This window comes from Gallinula chloropus (assembly GCF_964237585.1).
Source record: "Gallinula chloropus genome assembly, chromosome: 6".
In the NCBI taxonomy this organism is placed as follows: Eukaryota; Metazoa; Chordata; class Aves; order Gruiformes; family Rallidae; genus Gallinula; species Gallinula chloropus.
This window is the reverse complement of record NC_140091.1, coordinates 32,054,512-32,068,217: the sequence shown is the minus strand read 5'-3', so window position 1 is coordinate 32,068,217 and position 13,706 is coordinate 32,054,512. Positions and strand designations below refer to the sequence as shown.

Sequence of the window (13,706 nt, the reverse complement as noted above, 5' to 3'; positions counted from 1 at the left end):
TGAGATGGAGAATAAAACAGGAGGGGGGTGGGGGGAAGGAGGCAGTGTTTTGGTTTGTATTGTTAGTTGTTTTACATTTTGTTGTGGTTTGGGGGTGGGTGGTGTTGATCTTTTTTGTGGAGCAGTTTTTGGGTTGTTTTTTGTTTTGGGGTGGGTGATGGTATCTAGCAACTGGATTCTGCCTTTTTAATAATCTTTGGAAGTTTTTATGGATTGCCAGAGTGTGTTACTTGTTCCATTTGGATAGCTGTGATCTTCAGGATATCAAGAAAGTAATGAGAAACCGTGACAGAAAGAACAACGTTACTAATTAAGACTTGTTTTCAATGGATTTCTGCCCTTCAGCCTATCACTTTTTCACTGCAGTTTCTTTGTCTCGCCCAATCAGCAATTTTCACAAAACCTGTAGGAATGTAATTATCTCAGACATCTTCAGCTCTGTCAGATTTGGGTTAGTTCAGTCAGTTGAGAGAACAGCATTATTTCCCTAGGAAAACAAGTTAAAATACGAGCTAAAACCCAGGGTGTTTTCTAGGCTTAATTATATTTTACTTCATTTATTAAATTGAATTCCTGTTTTTATCAGAGAATTCTAAAATTAAAATCTGTTATATTAATTTAGTGTTTTTTTAAAAACAACAAGAGGGTGGAATTGGTACTAATTCAAATTAGTCTTAACCATAAAACTGAATTTTGTGTTTAAATGCATAGTGTGAATTACATCTGTGAACAAAGGGTAATCCCAAACATGTAAGAAAGTTAAAGTCACAGGTCTGCATCTGTGAATTGTAATATTTAATCACGTGAGTAAACACAGGAAAACTGATTTCTAAAATCTAGAGGCTGTTATGTTAGTGACATAATTTAGAAACCTGTTGTTCATAACTAAGTTGACTTGCAAAGTGGTAATATGAAATCATTAAGCTTTTTTTTTTTTTCCTAATTCTTATTTTGTGCATTAGGACTGTTGTAGCTCGTTTTTAGGCACAGAAATTGAGCTAGTCCCCTCCAGACTGATCTTGGTCCCTCTGAAACAAGTGTGCATGCCATCACTGAATGGGGAACAATAACAAAATTATTCTGAAATTTCCTTCTTTCCCACTCTCTAACTTAAAAGGGTTAAACTTTAAAAAAAAAAAGTTCTTTGTCCTAAATGTTCTTACTGAAATCCATTATGCATGAAAAGAGTCTGAGTCCATTTGCAAGACCTCTAAATGAACTCCATTCATTCTGTGCTTAGAAATGTCCATTCAGCCAGAAACAGACACAATAGTTACAACCTCATTTATTTGGCACCAATACCAGCGTATTGAAAATGAAGGGATTCTTATGAAAAAGTATAGTAATTTTTCTATGCTAGTTACATAATTCTTAGACAAAATTCCTTTAGGATCTGAATAATGTAATAATAATTGCATGTATGTTCTTTGCCCATAGTTGCAATGTAGTAGCCTTGCATTGATCTGGAATTCTTAAATATTCCTGGAGATTGTGAAATGGTTATTTTGAAAATGGCAGTTGATCTAGCTTGACTCTTTAGCTTGTTTTACATCAAAATACAGACATTATTTCTAGATGATTCAGAAATTATCAAAGAAACAGAATAGTTTGGGTTGGAAGGAACCTTTAAAGATTATGTATTTCCAACCCCCCTGACGTGGGCAGGGACGTCTTTCACAGAGCCAGCTATTAATTGTCATTGGTGGCTGTGGAGGAAATAAGTAAAAGTTTTTGCCTTTAAAAGCTCTAAAACTTTGTTTACATGTGGAAGGTAACACAGGATACATATGTAAAAATTGTGGGAATACAGTATTGTAATTTCATCACTCTGAAATGCAGGAAGATAAATCAAGCATTCGGTCTTGTGGGTCATGAACACGAAGTGGGGATTGTCCCATTGTGATCAGCAGAACGTCCTGATCCTCAGGTGTGGCTGTGTGGTATCAGACCATATTGTATTTTATGTGAAAGGACTTGTGCTGAGCAAGATTACAGAGGTGTCACTGGCTTTCCTTCTCCGGCTGGAATGAACACAAACGATAAGCGTTTCGGGGAGCCTGGCTTGCCTTGCCTGCAGGTAGGGCTTGGGGAGCTTTGTTCTTGTGAGTGCTGTGGCAGGGCATGTGAGAGAGTCGCACAGGCTGCCCCAGGCGCTTTCTCTGTAGTTCAGATGTGGGAGGTTCTAAGGATACATCTAAGATCAGTGTGTGTTTTCGTTTGTTGCCTTTTCCTGACGGTCTGGGTGGCTGAATCCATGTGTTAATTTACTAGTATGCAGGCAGTGTTTGATGTAGAAATAAATGCGTTTGGGGGAAAGAGAAAATTAACAGTAGATACAAATTTCACTTAATATTATTCTTTGACCGGGGTCCTTTTATTTATTGAGATTGATCAGTGGCTGAAGAGCCTGTTGCTGTCGACTGTCTGGACTGCACAGGGCCCTTCTGAAGTTAGTGACGTACCCTTTGGATGTTTATAGCACTAGGGCCTTTAAGGACTAATCATCTTAGAAGGTGGCTTTGGTAGCTGACTGGAACTGACTGAGCATTTCCTCCAGCAAACTGTAGAAAATACTGTTTGTGGGAAGTGTGTCGGTGAGGGGCTCATGGCAGGAAAAACAACTAACAGGAAAGGGTAAGTAGAAACATTATCCTCCTTGCTCTCAACCAGTTCTTTATCTGACAGTCCTCCTGCTGGTTGCTTTTCCTGCTGAGTCTCCTCCTCCTTCCGTCCCCTTGACATGCAAAATGCACATCCAGTGAATACCTACACAATGAGAGTTCAGCACTTGGTTCCCTTTATGCCCATTCTGTAACTCCTGTGTGGGATTCCGTTGTTTTGGTTAATGCTGAGCTTGACATTGTGTGAAATGCACCTGTGGTATGGCCTGGTCTGGGGTTATGCAGTGCCATAATAACTTGAAGCTACCAGGAGTTCAACAGAGCAAAGGTTTCAAGATAACCTTTCTGCCAAGTAATTTGCTAAAGTTGTACTTTATTTCTTATTGATAATATTTTAATTTTCATATAGGAATACAATGTTTACAGATTAAGTCTCGTATACTAATTTTCCACAAAGTATGTTGTCTCTTTAATGGTCTTAAGCCTGGCTTGTGAGATCAGCTCTTTACAGTTAAATGCTGTTCATATTTAATTTTGATGGAGTTATTTCTGATCAGGATCAACATCCTAGCACTTTAAGCATTTTTCCAGCCTAGAGATCTGTCAGTTCCCGTTTGTTTATTTTTTAAGCAATGAAAATTGAATAAGAAGTTTCTGTGACAATATACCAAAGAAAAAGAACATCATGAAGAAACGTGTCCCTCGTGATTCACTGTTAACAAATCACTTCTGATTTCATTTGTTTAGGTACTTCCCATCAAGGTGGCTACTCCCATGATGCTGTGGTCCATGCATTACAAAAATGTGGCATTTGTCATATTGACACAGCAAAAAGATACGGCTGTGAATCTCTCCTTCAAAGAGCCATCAAAGAAAGTGGTGTGAAGCGGGAGGACCTCTGGATAACGACCAAACTGTGGCATAGTGATTATGGCTATGAAAACACAAAGAAAGCCTGCTTGGAGTCATGTGAAAGACTTGGTGTTGAATATCTTGGTATGAATCTATCTATATATATATAGCTCATTCATTGTGCTGTGTTTGTGAGTACTTGCAAAGATGAATGAATTCCTGAAGAAAAATAGAAGGTACTACAGATAGATCACAGAAGCCAAACTCTCCTTTTGTTTACACGTTTGCAGATTCACTTTTTTCATATGTATGTAATTGAGAGTGCAGAATTTTGCATTATTGCAAACGCTTTAGAGCAAATCATGGTATGCTTCATAAAGATATGTTTCACTGTTGAATTGATTGGAGGATTTACTACATGAGTTCTATATATCTTGCTGAGAACACTCGAAAACTGTGAAACGAGGACTCATAGTTACAGGGTGACAAAAATACCTACTTGCTTGTGTGGTCTTTCTTGTAGTTGAATCTCAAGGAATGGGAATGCTTTCTAGAATTTATATTTTATATTATTTATATTATTTATATTTATATTTTATGTCTATTAACCTTTAAAAATTCTGAATAACTGCCTTTGGTTTGGGCTGTCTGAATCAATGTAATTTGGGGAAAATGTTGGAAGTATCTACAAGACTTTAGAAGACTAAATCTAACTAACACTGAATTAGACTTACATGCTTTCAGACTTACCCTGTTCATAAGCTTCTTGTAGTTAAAGATGTGATATATACTCCCTTATTAGACAGGCAAAGTGCTGCTATAGTGATGCCAATTAATTCTTTGCAGTAGGTCATAGGAGAGGAGGTAGCTGATAAAAATAAACATGATTTTTTTTTTTCAATGCTTTTGTTTCTTCTTCCCTAGCTGGAACAATGAAAAGAAAGTAGAGGTTGAGGAAGAGTATTTAAAGTAATGATCTATAATAATGATTCCGGTTGAGATCGTGCTCATGCTGATAATCAAGAAATAATTGACCTAAACATCAACCATCCTCTATCAGTGTCCTAAAGACCCTCATTTTGCTACTGTTTCCTCACCGTGTCCCCCTGTTACTAATAAATGAAGTTTAATGAGGAAATGAACAGCTTTTATGAAGCACAAACTTGACAGAATTGATGTGATACAATATTAATGGCAGCTGTGTACTGTATATACTGGCTTGTTTGCTTGGGTACTTTGTAAGTTGAAGGGGAAAAATCTTATATCTCTTAGAGGTGGAAATGTTTGCATGCAGATCCTTGGCTCCATTCTTTATAGAAATATATCCCTTAGCCTCCTGCACAGGTACAGATTTACCAAAAATTAATTAAAATCTCCTTTTGTATTTTCTACTGGAAGGAGACTGTCAGAAACAATATTTTAAGCCCTGAGTTTCTCCTCTAAATGAAGAAATAACGCATTTCCTCTTCTCTGCTTTCTGCTAGTTATGTTTTGTGTTTGCTTTCTTTTTTCCCCTGCTTGGTATGGTACTAGTGCTGAATGTCGATGAGAGGAAAACTTGACTCACTTCCAGGAAATCATTTTCAGCAATTCCTTTTAGTATTCTAATTTGCCTTTATTTTCTCAAAACTGTTTAAAGTAGGTGCTCACACAAATACTGAGTTTACATATTGCTGCTAAGCAGAAGTACATGAGACACAGAAAAAATACCAGAGTGAGATAGATGCATAAATATTGTCACCATGGGCATGAATCCTTGGGCTGGCATAAACAGTTACTTTGTTTTGTCAGATATGTTCAGCTCAGACTTCTTTTGCTCATATTACTAAGACAAAGAGTATTACAGTCCATACCAGATTTCTTCCTCTCTTTTTTTTTTTTGTTACACACTCATCTGCCTGCCTTACACACCTTTCTTCCACTGATGTGAAGGTGTCTGAAAAATTCATAAAGCTCTTCCTGAGCCACTATTTAGTCTGACACAGTGACCTAAATCAAGGCTGGCTTCAGCTTGCTTTAACTTGATGATTTGTAAACTGTCATGGCTTATATGAAATACTTCACCTGCAATTCCTGATCTGTCAGGGAGGATGGTGACCTCTGCAAGAAGGATAGGACGGTAAGTGGAGTTACAGTTTTGGCTGCTCATGTTGTATCAGCTCCAGAGACCGTTTTGTTGAACACAGTATGATCTGCACTTGTGTGGAAGAGGTACAGTTGAGTTCCATGTTTAGTGGTGCTAGGTATGCTGGTGAAGTAGACCCATAGATGAGGTACAGTACGTGGTGTGTTTCACAGGGTTCATAGAGAATATTGTGCTTTAGGGAGTCCTGTCCCTCCTGTCTGAAGGGAGAAGCTGGAAGGTGCTATTAGAAGGATTTTTAAGCAAACAGTGGCAGCATCTTGAAATGTGAACTTTTCAAGTGTTTGAAGAATTCTCAGAACAAGAGATTTTTTTTACTGGAAACTTTTAGGGTTATCTCCAGTCTGTAACAGAAGTAATTGGAATGCAGAAGATTGGTTTGAAAATACGGTTAAAACTTGCTGAACTTAGCTTAATAATCCTAGCTCTATTTTCATTCATACCTCTGTTTTATGTCTTTATGCTGGCCAGTCTGTACCAGGTTGTTGTCAAGGAACGATCTGGTATGAACAGAGCTGTTACTGTTCAAGCTTATTTAGGAAAGTAAATTCTTTAATTACAAATGTGTTAAGGTTGGCAGGTTTTCTGTGAAATAACGGTGCATGAAATATACCTAAATCTGAATTTCTGATTCCATTATATGATATTAACCCAATCTGTGGTGGTTTGCAGCGTTTCTGTGAAGATTTGTTGCTCATCTAGAAAACCGAAATATCCTGAGTAACGTGAAGTTGGACCTTTATGTTGGAGAGCAAGTTAGTCATTCAGGAGACTGAAGAAAAAAAAAAGCTGTAGGAGCCCTGGCAGCTAAATGTGCAGCTGAGCCCTTTGTTCCAAGGAGGATTGTGATCACTTTCTTGAGGATCCTTATGGGCTGTGCAGTCAGTCCATGAATTAGAGACTGGGGAACTAATCTGGCAGGATTTGTGCATCTGCAGTATATAGAACGCCAGCTGTTGAAAAAGCCTAAAGTAGTCACAGCTTTGTAAAAGCAGAAGTGTTCCATGTAAACTACTATTATGAAACCTTTTCAACAAATGCTTTTTGGGCAAATGGTATTAGAAGAGCAGTGTTCCAGGGTTTTTACTTGAATCAGTAGATTATATATCCATGAGAAGCTGGAAATTTTTACTCTTTGTGGGCAGTGGTTGTAAGAGATACTCTGCTCCTTGCAATTTCTCAATGTGGTCTTCAGCTTGCAGCCACAGTAAATCAGTATGAAACGGCAGCCAATCTTACAGGTTTGGCAGTAGGAGAACACATTTCTTTGGAGGTTTGATCCAAATCCCAAGTAGCTGCTTGAAAGTGATTTGTGGGTTACTGAATTCATAAACAATTTGATTTTCCTTTTGACTGTTCCGGTGTGTTATGTTCAGGCACATTTAACCTCCTACAAATCCCCAGCTAGAGGGGAATGAATGTTCTATCAGCATAGTCAGGGTAATAGGTTAATCACATGAACAATAACACACCAAGTTCAGATTGTGTATGAATTGAGAATACTCTGGAGGTTAGTTCACATTGATTCAATAGAATAGAAAAACAACAAAAAAGGTTGAGCAGGAGAGAAGAGTGCATCATGTACGCACCCAAGTGCAGTCACAACTGAGAAAAGCAGGGAAAATACAATTTTTGCCTTAAGATAACTGCTGAACACCGAAAAAGTGCAATTCTGCTTTTATGTTTGATATGAGCCATGGCTTGTTCTTCAAAACTAGGTTTGTTACAGTGAGCTTTGACACTTTTATTAATCATGGATTAGGAATTTAAATAGAATTACAAACTTACTTCCATGACAGCACGCTGTTGGCTTTTAAATGTGTAAAATGTCCCTGTACTTTTGAGTTGAGGGACTTGGTGACTGTAGATATTGCAACCACTGATAAGTAACAAACCACTTGACTTAAATATTTGTGTGAAGCAGGGTATGCTAATTTCAGTTTTCCTGCAGCACTCTGTTTTGACATTTGAATTCAGGCCCTCACCACTACTACAGTTTCACTGTCCACAGAGGATACTCTAAAAAGCTGGTAAATAGAAAATTTGTAGATGTTAGGGGTTGTTTTCTTCTTTCTCAAATGTATCCTGGTGTTGTGAATCATTGGTTGGTTTTTTATTTTGAGTTAGAATTATTTTTTTACAAAATATGGTTGGAAAACATCTCAAAGCATTGGTTTATCTCTCCTGCACTGCAAGGCACAGCCTCTTCATTCTCAACAGATAAAAATGCAGTCTGCTCTTAAAAGTGTCCAGTGACAGTTACACATTTACTGATGAATGGAACCTTAAGCTATTTTGATAAAGAATTTAATTCTTAACTTTTTGCATCCCAAATGAAAATGAGATTGTTTGTGTTCATGATCTCCCAGGAGGGAAAATACTTTAAGCAAAAGAATGTGTGGGTGTAGACGTGAACATGTGTAAAAATGAAGACCTTGGTTTGAGAGCTGCTTACCCTTTTTATTGGTTTGGAGGTATTATGGTGTGTTCTAACAGTGCAATAGAAGTAAGCAGATCCTAATTTGAAGTGAACTATGCTTAGGTTTAGAGTGGCAGCTCCTCTGCTTGCTGCAAGGTCGTGTTCCTTCTGCTTCTAGCTCTGCTGGGGTGCTCTGTGCCTGACTGTCAAAAAGACTTTTTATCTCCAAGATCTTCTGCAAACACTTCTTACAGTCAGGATGACTGCATTTTGTGGTCCCACAGATGCTTTCTCACCCTAAACGTGTTACGTTTAGAACTGTGTAGTTACTTTGATTTGAACAAAAAGCCTAAATTAAGGTAAATGGGACGATGTGGACATCACATACCTGGTAACATCACCTTTCTGAAGTAAAGGACTGACAGCTAATCACACTTGCACTGAAGAGGCCTCAGATGCTAATACAGGGAAGGGTGACGTACTACATTTTTTAAATACCCAGGGCCAAAGATTTTTCAGTTATCAAACTGTGAAGTCTTTCTTCTGAGTGCTTCGATTTCTTGGGCTGAGTACAAAGCATATTTGTTTGTGGAAATCCCTGGTGTAGCTCTGCAAGCATTCACAAACTGTGATGTCTCACTGAATATTCAGGCTTTTAGAAAAGTAGCTTTTGGTAAAATTATGCAAAAATTAATATTTGGGGGAGGTTGTTATGCTGTTATGACATGTTTCTGCATAGTGAACCAGTTGTTGTTGGTCTCAATTGGAGAACATAACAAGCAGCAATTAAAGGTATGCAGTTCTTCCATTTTATGTGAAGTTAAACCTCTATATATACATGACATTTGCTTTATCCAAGAAAAAAAGTTAACATTAAAACATGGTAGTCTCTATGCAGTTAGTATTGCCAATGGCATGTATCATTTTGGATTAAAATGAACACTTGATATGAGCAATTTCTGATGCTGATTCTTGGGTTTGCATCTAATATTAGGTTGGTGGAAATGTTAAGATACTTTATTGGCAACAGAATTAGAGTAGTTCTGTGTTCTGAACATAACCTTAACAAATGCTTTAATATCCCAATATTAGTTTTCCCTTAAATGTCACAGAAATGGGTATTTATTCATTATAAATACAACTTTTTTCTTCTGAGCAATTAGAGAAGTAGTAATTATTCACAGATCAGTGACAAAAAAGACTGCCATGTGGTGTTTTTACTCTTTTTCTAAATTGGGGGTGGATTTTATGTATGTAAGGGCAAAGAATGAGCTCCTGTAAATATGACATAACTCCAGATGATACAAATCATTACACAGGGCTGCTGTTTGCTTGTCTGAGCAATTGTGTTTAAAATGATACCGCAAAGTGCATATTTAGGTCATTGTTTTTGTGAAGTACCCAACATATTTTTTCCACAATATGTCTGTAATGTATCTTATTTTACAAAATTTTGTACTGATCTAATTAGATTCTTGGTGTAAGCAAAATATTATCTTTTAGAGTGTTGCAATGATGTACCCGAAGGAGAGCTAGCATATTATAGTGAATTTCCTGTTACCTTTTCCTCTTAAGTTGAGGTTGGATATACCTTTATAGAGGTGGAAAGCTAATATACCAACACAGTGGTATAATGCTGATTAGTGCAGTCCTTAAATGTGAGTTAAAAAATTGTGGCAGAGGATCTGTGTTTTCAGAAAGAGATGTTGTAAATGCATGGTGTGCATTCAAAGAACAAGTCTGCTTTTTTATTTCTTAACTCTATATTTGAACTGCCAGAAAAACAAATACTGAAAAGCAGAAAGGCAGTGATGTGCATCTCAGTCATGCATTTTTTCCTTTTCCTGTTTTGTGTAAGACTGATGTATGCAGCAGAGACCAACACCTCTGACTGATTTCATCAGCAGTAAATATTAATCATGTTTGACATTGGTCTAACATTTCATAAAATTTAGTAAAACATAATTTTGTTCCCTTAGAATAATAATTTTTAAAAATGCTTTTAAAAATGTCACACATGCTGCCACAAAGTTATAGCCCCCCAAAACATGAAGATCTGTAGTACTTCAGCAGTAGTCCTGTCTTCATTCCGGTGATGAAAATCCCTTTGATTTAAATGGGGCTTGTTACATGGGAGAAGTTTGTCAGTTCATAGGTGACCATGGAATTCTGATTACAGTGGCCGAAACCTGTGGCACATGTGCAACTTTTGCTACCTTTAGCTGTTAATGAAATGTTGATTTTGTTTATTAAAACTAAATACATGTATCCAGTAATGAGCATGGAGTAGTGATGGTAACTATTTTGATGATAAATATGCTAGGGGCCATGGTGTGGGGGAAATGCTTTCACATGGCTTAATTTTTTTTTATTATTATTATTACTATTATTTTGACACTTTAATAAATAGACTCATTCTGTTTCTTTTTTAGATCTTTATTTAATACACTGGCCTGATGCTCATGTTCCAGGTAAAAGCAATCGAGAGGTCCGAGCTGAAACCTGGAGAGCGATGGAGGAGCTCTATGAGAAAGGTGATAGAATAATGAAAACCTGTCTTGGCAGAAGAAGTTATGGTTCATTTGGGGAATTCATAGTGAGAGATGTTCAAAAACTTACTTGAATGTGATGCTCCTTATTCACTGGGACTTGGGTGTCTGAGTTCTGAATGTTTGGAAATTGCAGCATTAGCATTTTGGTAAGTTATCTGTGTGTTAGAAAAGGTCAACAAAAGAAATGGAATGATGAGGAACAGATATGCAACTCCAGATTATTTGATCCTAAGTTTTGGGGAAGAAAAGTCAAAGGAGGGAACAATTCTCTCGAGTTCTTACAACTGGCAATTTGGTTCCTGTGCACTGAAAACTTCATTTGACATTCATACCTCTTTACAAGCATCTCACATGTTTATTTTTCTTGCAGTTGCCTTTTTTCAGTATTTTTGTCAATTTGCACGTAGCTACCCTCAGTCTTTTTCTGAATTTAAACATTCTGGAGACTTTCTTTCCTTTAGCTGAGCGTTAAGTTTTCCAGCACTGGCTGTCTAAATTACCTCAGTTAGCTCATCTACAAGGGAAGGAAAATTTATTAGTCTGGTTGAATCAAGTGCCTTAGAAGATTAACCTCCATATTTTTGTTCTAAGGAATACAGACTCTAGATGTCCTGACCATAACCATGATTACGGAAACGATAGAGAAAGTTAACCACTCTGGAGATGGAAATGCAATGATTCCAGAGGAAAATGTTAAATAATTTGTTTGCATGGTTAACCACTAGACTTTCCACTGAAGATTAAAACACTTGCTACATACCTTTATGCGACTTGATATGTGTTATGTGAGCGATATGTTAGCCTTGGTATGAAGTGAATATAGGATTTGGTCAGAATCCTTGATGAGGAAAAAATCATATCCATTTATTGGGGGGAAAACTGTAAGTTCTATACTAAAGTTCTTTGGCTTCACTGAACTTGACATTGGTTCAGATAGTCATTGGTTCCTGTTTGCAATCCTGTTGATTTTTTTTTTAAATGTTTACTGTGAAAAACATAGTATAAACTAAAAGCTTCACATTTAAGGGTTGACCATTTATCTGAATGAGAAGCTTCTGCAGTCAACTTGCAAAGGAAATACTGAAATTACTCAACTTGCCGGAGGGTTTAGCAACTAGCTGTGTCCATGCTGAAGAGTTTCTGAACATGCAGTGAAAATAAATGCTCTTCTCCATGGAGAAAATGGTTTCTGCTATGGGACTGTGTGATGAATTGACTACAGCCTCCATTCTCCATCACCCTGTGCCACTGGTAGGGAGGACATAGAGAATTCAGGAGTCAAGTTGAACCTGGGAAGAAGGGAGGAGTGGGGCAAATGTGTCTTTTAAGATTTTGGTTTATTTCTCATTACTTAACTCTGATTTAACTTGTAATAAATTATTTTTTTCCCAATTGAATCTATTTTGGTGAGTGATCTCTCCCTGCCCTTATCTCGACCCACAAGCCTTTCATAGTATTTTCTCTCCCCTGTCCAGCTGAGATGAGGAGTGACAGAGTTGCTTTGGTGGACACCTGGCATCCAGACATGATCAACCCATGATTGATATACTCCAAATGAAGGTTTTGAGTTGATCTGTAACATCAGGATATTCTCATAAATAGAAAACTATAGATTCAGGTGACGAGAGAGATCCTTTGCTATCACTGAAAAATCCCCACTGTGGCTTACCACTATTTTGTATTGCATCAAAAGGAATTTGAGGTTAATATTCTTCAAAAGATTCTCTTGTTCTGGTAAGATTTGAACTGGAAACTCACACAATTTAAAATAAGAAGCTGAATAGTATGTGTTGGGGAACTGATTACTCGCTCCAGTTGGTGACTTACCATACTGGAGCTCTGAGCTGCGCTCCTTGGATCCGGTATGCTACATATCATTGGAAACTAAACAGAACCTGGTTTCTGCCCCAAGATTGGGGTCTCAGGAGCACACTTAAAAGAAGGCTTCATATTTTAGCATTCTCACCCTTCTTAAATCCCCTATTCATCTGCCTAATGCAATGGAGCAGCTGTCTCAAGATGACGCTTCAGGTTAAAAGCAATTTCCCAGAGTCCTGGGCATTTTTCTTCAGATTTTTCCTGAGGGAGACCATGGCAGATATGAGAGCATACCCAAAAACACTCATTGGGATTGTGAAGCCGCTGTTGTCCTTTACTGTAACAGTGTGACATAGTACTTTTATTACCTATGCTAAAATCACACACCCTGAAGTTTTTATCCATTTCAGATATATCAGTTCCTCTGCGTTGTGTCTGGAATATGGTCTTGTGTCTTGCCCTTGAGCTACAGAGTCTTTGGCTAAACATGATCATCTTTTATTGATTGGAAGATTATTCTAATGGAAAAGCTCCTGAGGAACTGCAGCAATTTCCACTGTATCACTGCAGCTTCTTTATGAGAATTAGGAATGAACAAACAGGGAATGGTAACTATTTTCTTTACTGTTTCTAGAATTGTAGTGTGTATCTGACAGTATAGGATAAAGGCACTACCTGCACTAAAAACACAAGGTGACTTCTGATAAACCCAGCTAATAGCTCTTTATTCATAGCACTTAAAATTTTACTGTTAAACTGATTACTAGATGAGGGGAACCTTACAGCTTCAAGAATTAGTTTCTTAAATGTTCTTATGTGAGAGAATGTAGCTTTAAAAAAATACTATTGCTTCTTTTAATCTGTGATTTGTTAATCTGCTCCAATTTGATTGGAGCTGTTTCAGAGGAGCCAGATGACTTGATTGTTGTATATGAATCTCTCTTAAGGTCACAGGCAGAATAAAGAAGTGTCTATCTGTACTGCAGGGCTGAGAGGCAGAGAACTCTAGATGCATGTCTTTGTTCAACAGCCTGCATATATGTTTTCCATTAAAGAGTTGTGGGATAAACAGTGCTGAGGGAAAAAGGAGAAGAAAATTCTTAATTTTGGTCAGTGAGATGCTTGTGTATAATAACTGGTTCTTTCTGTTGTAACAGATGAAAACAAGTAGGATTCTTGTAGCATCAAGGCTATAGTTTGAATTTTTGTGGTGTCATATGTTGTGATTTTGTGGAATTATCCTCTCCAGTACCTCAGGACAGAGGCCAGACTGCCTACAGAACCCATTCCAAGATACACCG

The 13,706-nt window shown here is 37.5% G+C and overlaps 1 protein-coding gene across 2 annotated transcripts in view; it reads left to right on the top strand.

The window, feature by feature from the left end:
* LOC311193221 (putative oxidoreductase ZK1290.5) overlaps window positions 1–13,706 on the top strand; it is a 46,359-nt gene that overhangs the window by 11,172 nt on the left and 21,481 nt on the right. For both annotated transcript variants that reach the window (XM_084265965.1, XM_084265966.1), the window contains exons 2-3: window positions 3,369–3,617; window positions 10,468–10,569. In XM_084265965.1, the coding sequence (XP_084122091.1) occupies window positions 3,369–3,617; window positions 10,468–10,569 (351 nt within the window). The remainder of the gene's footprint in view (window positions 1–3,368; window positions 3,618–10,467; window positions 10,570–13,706) is intronic.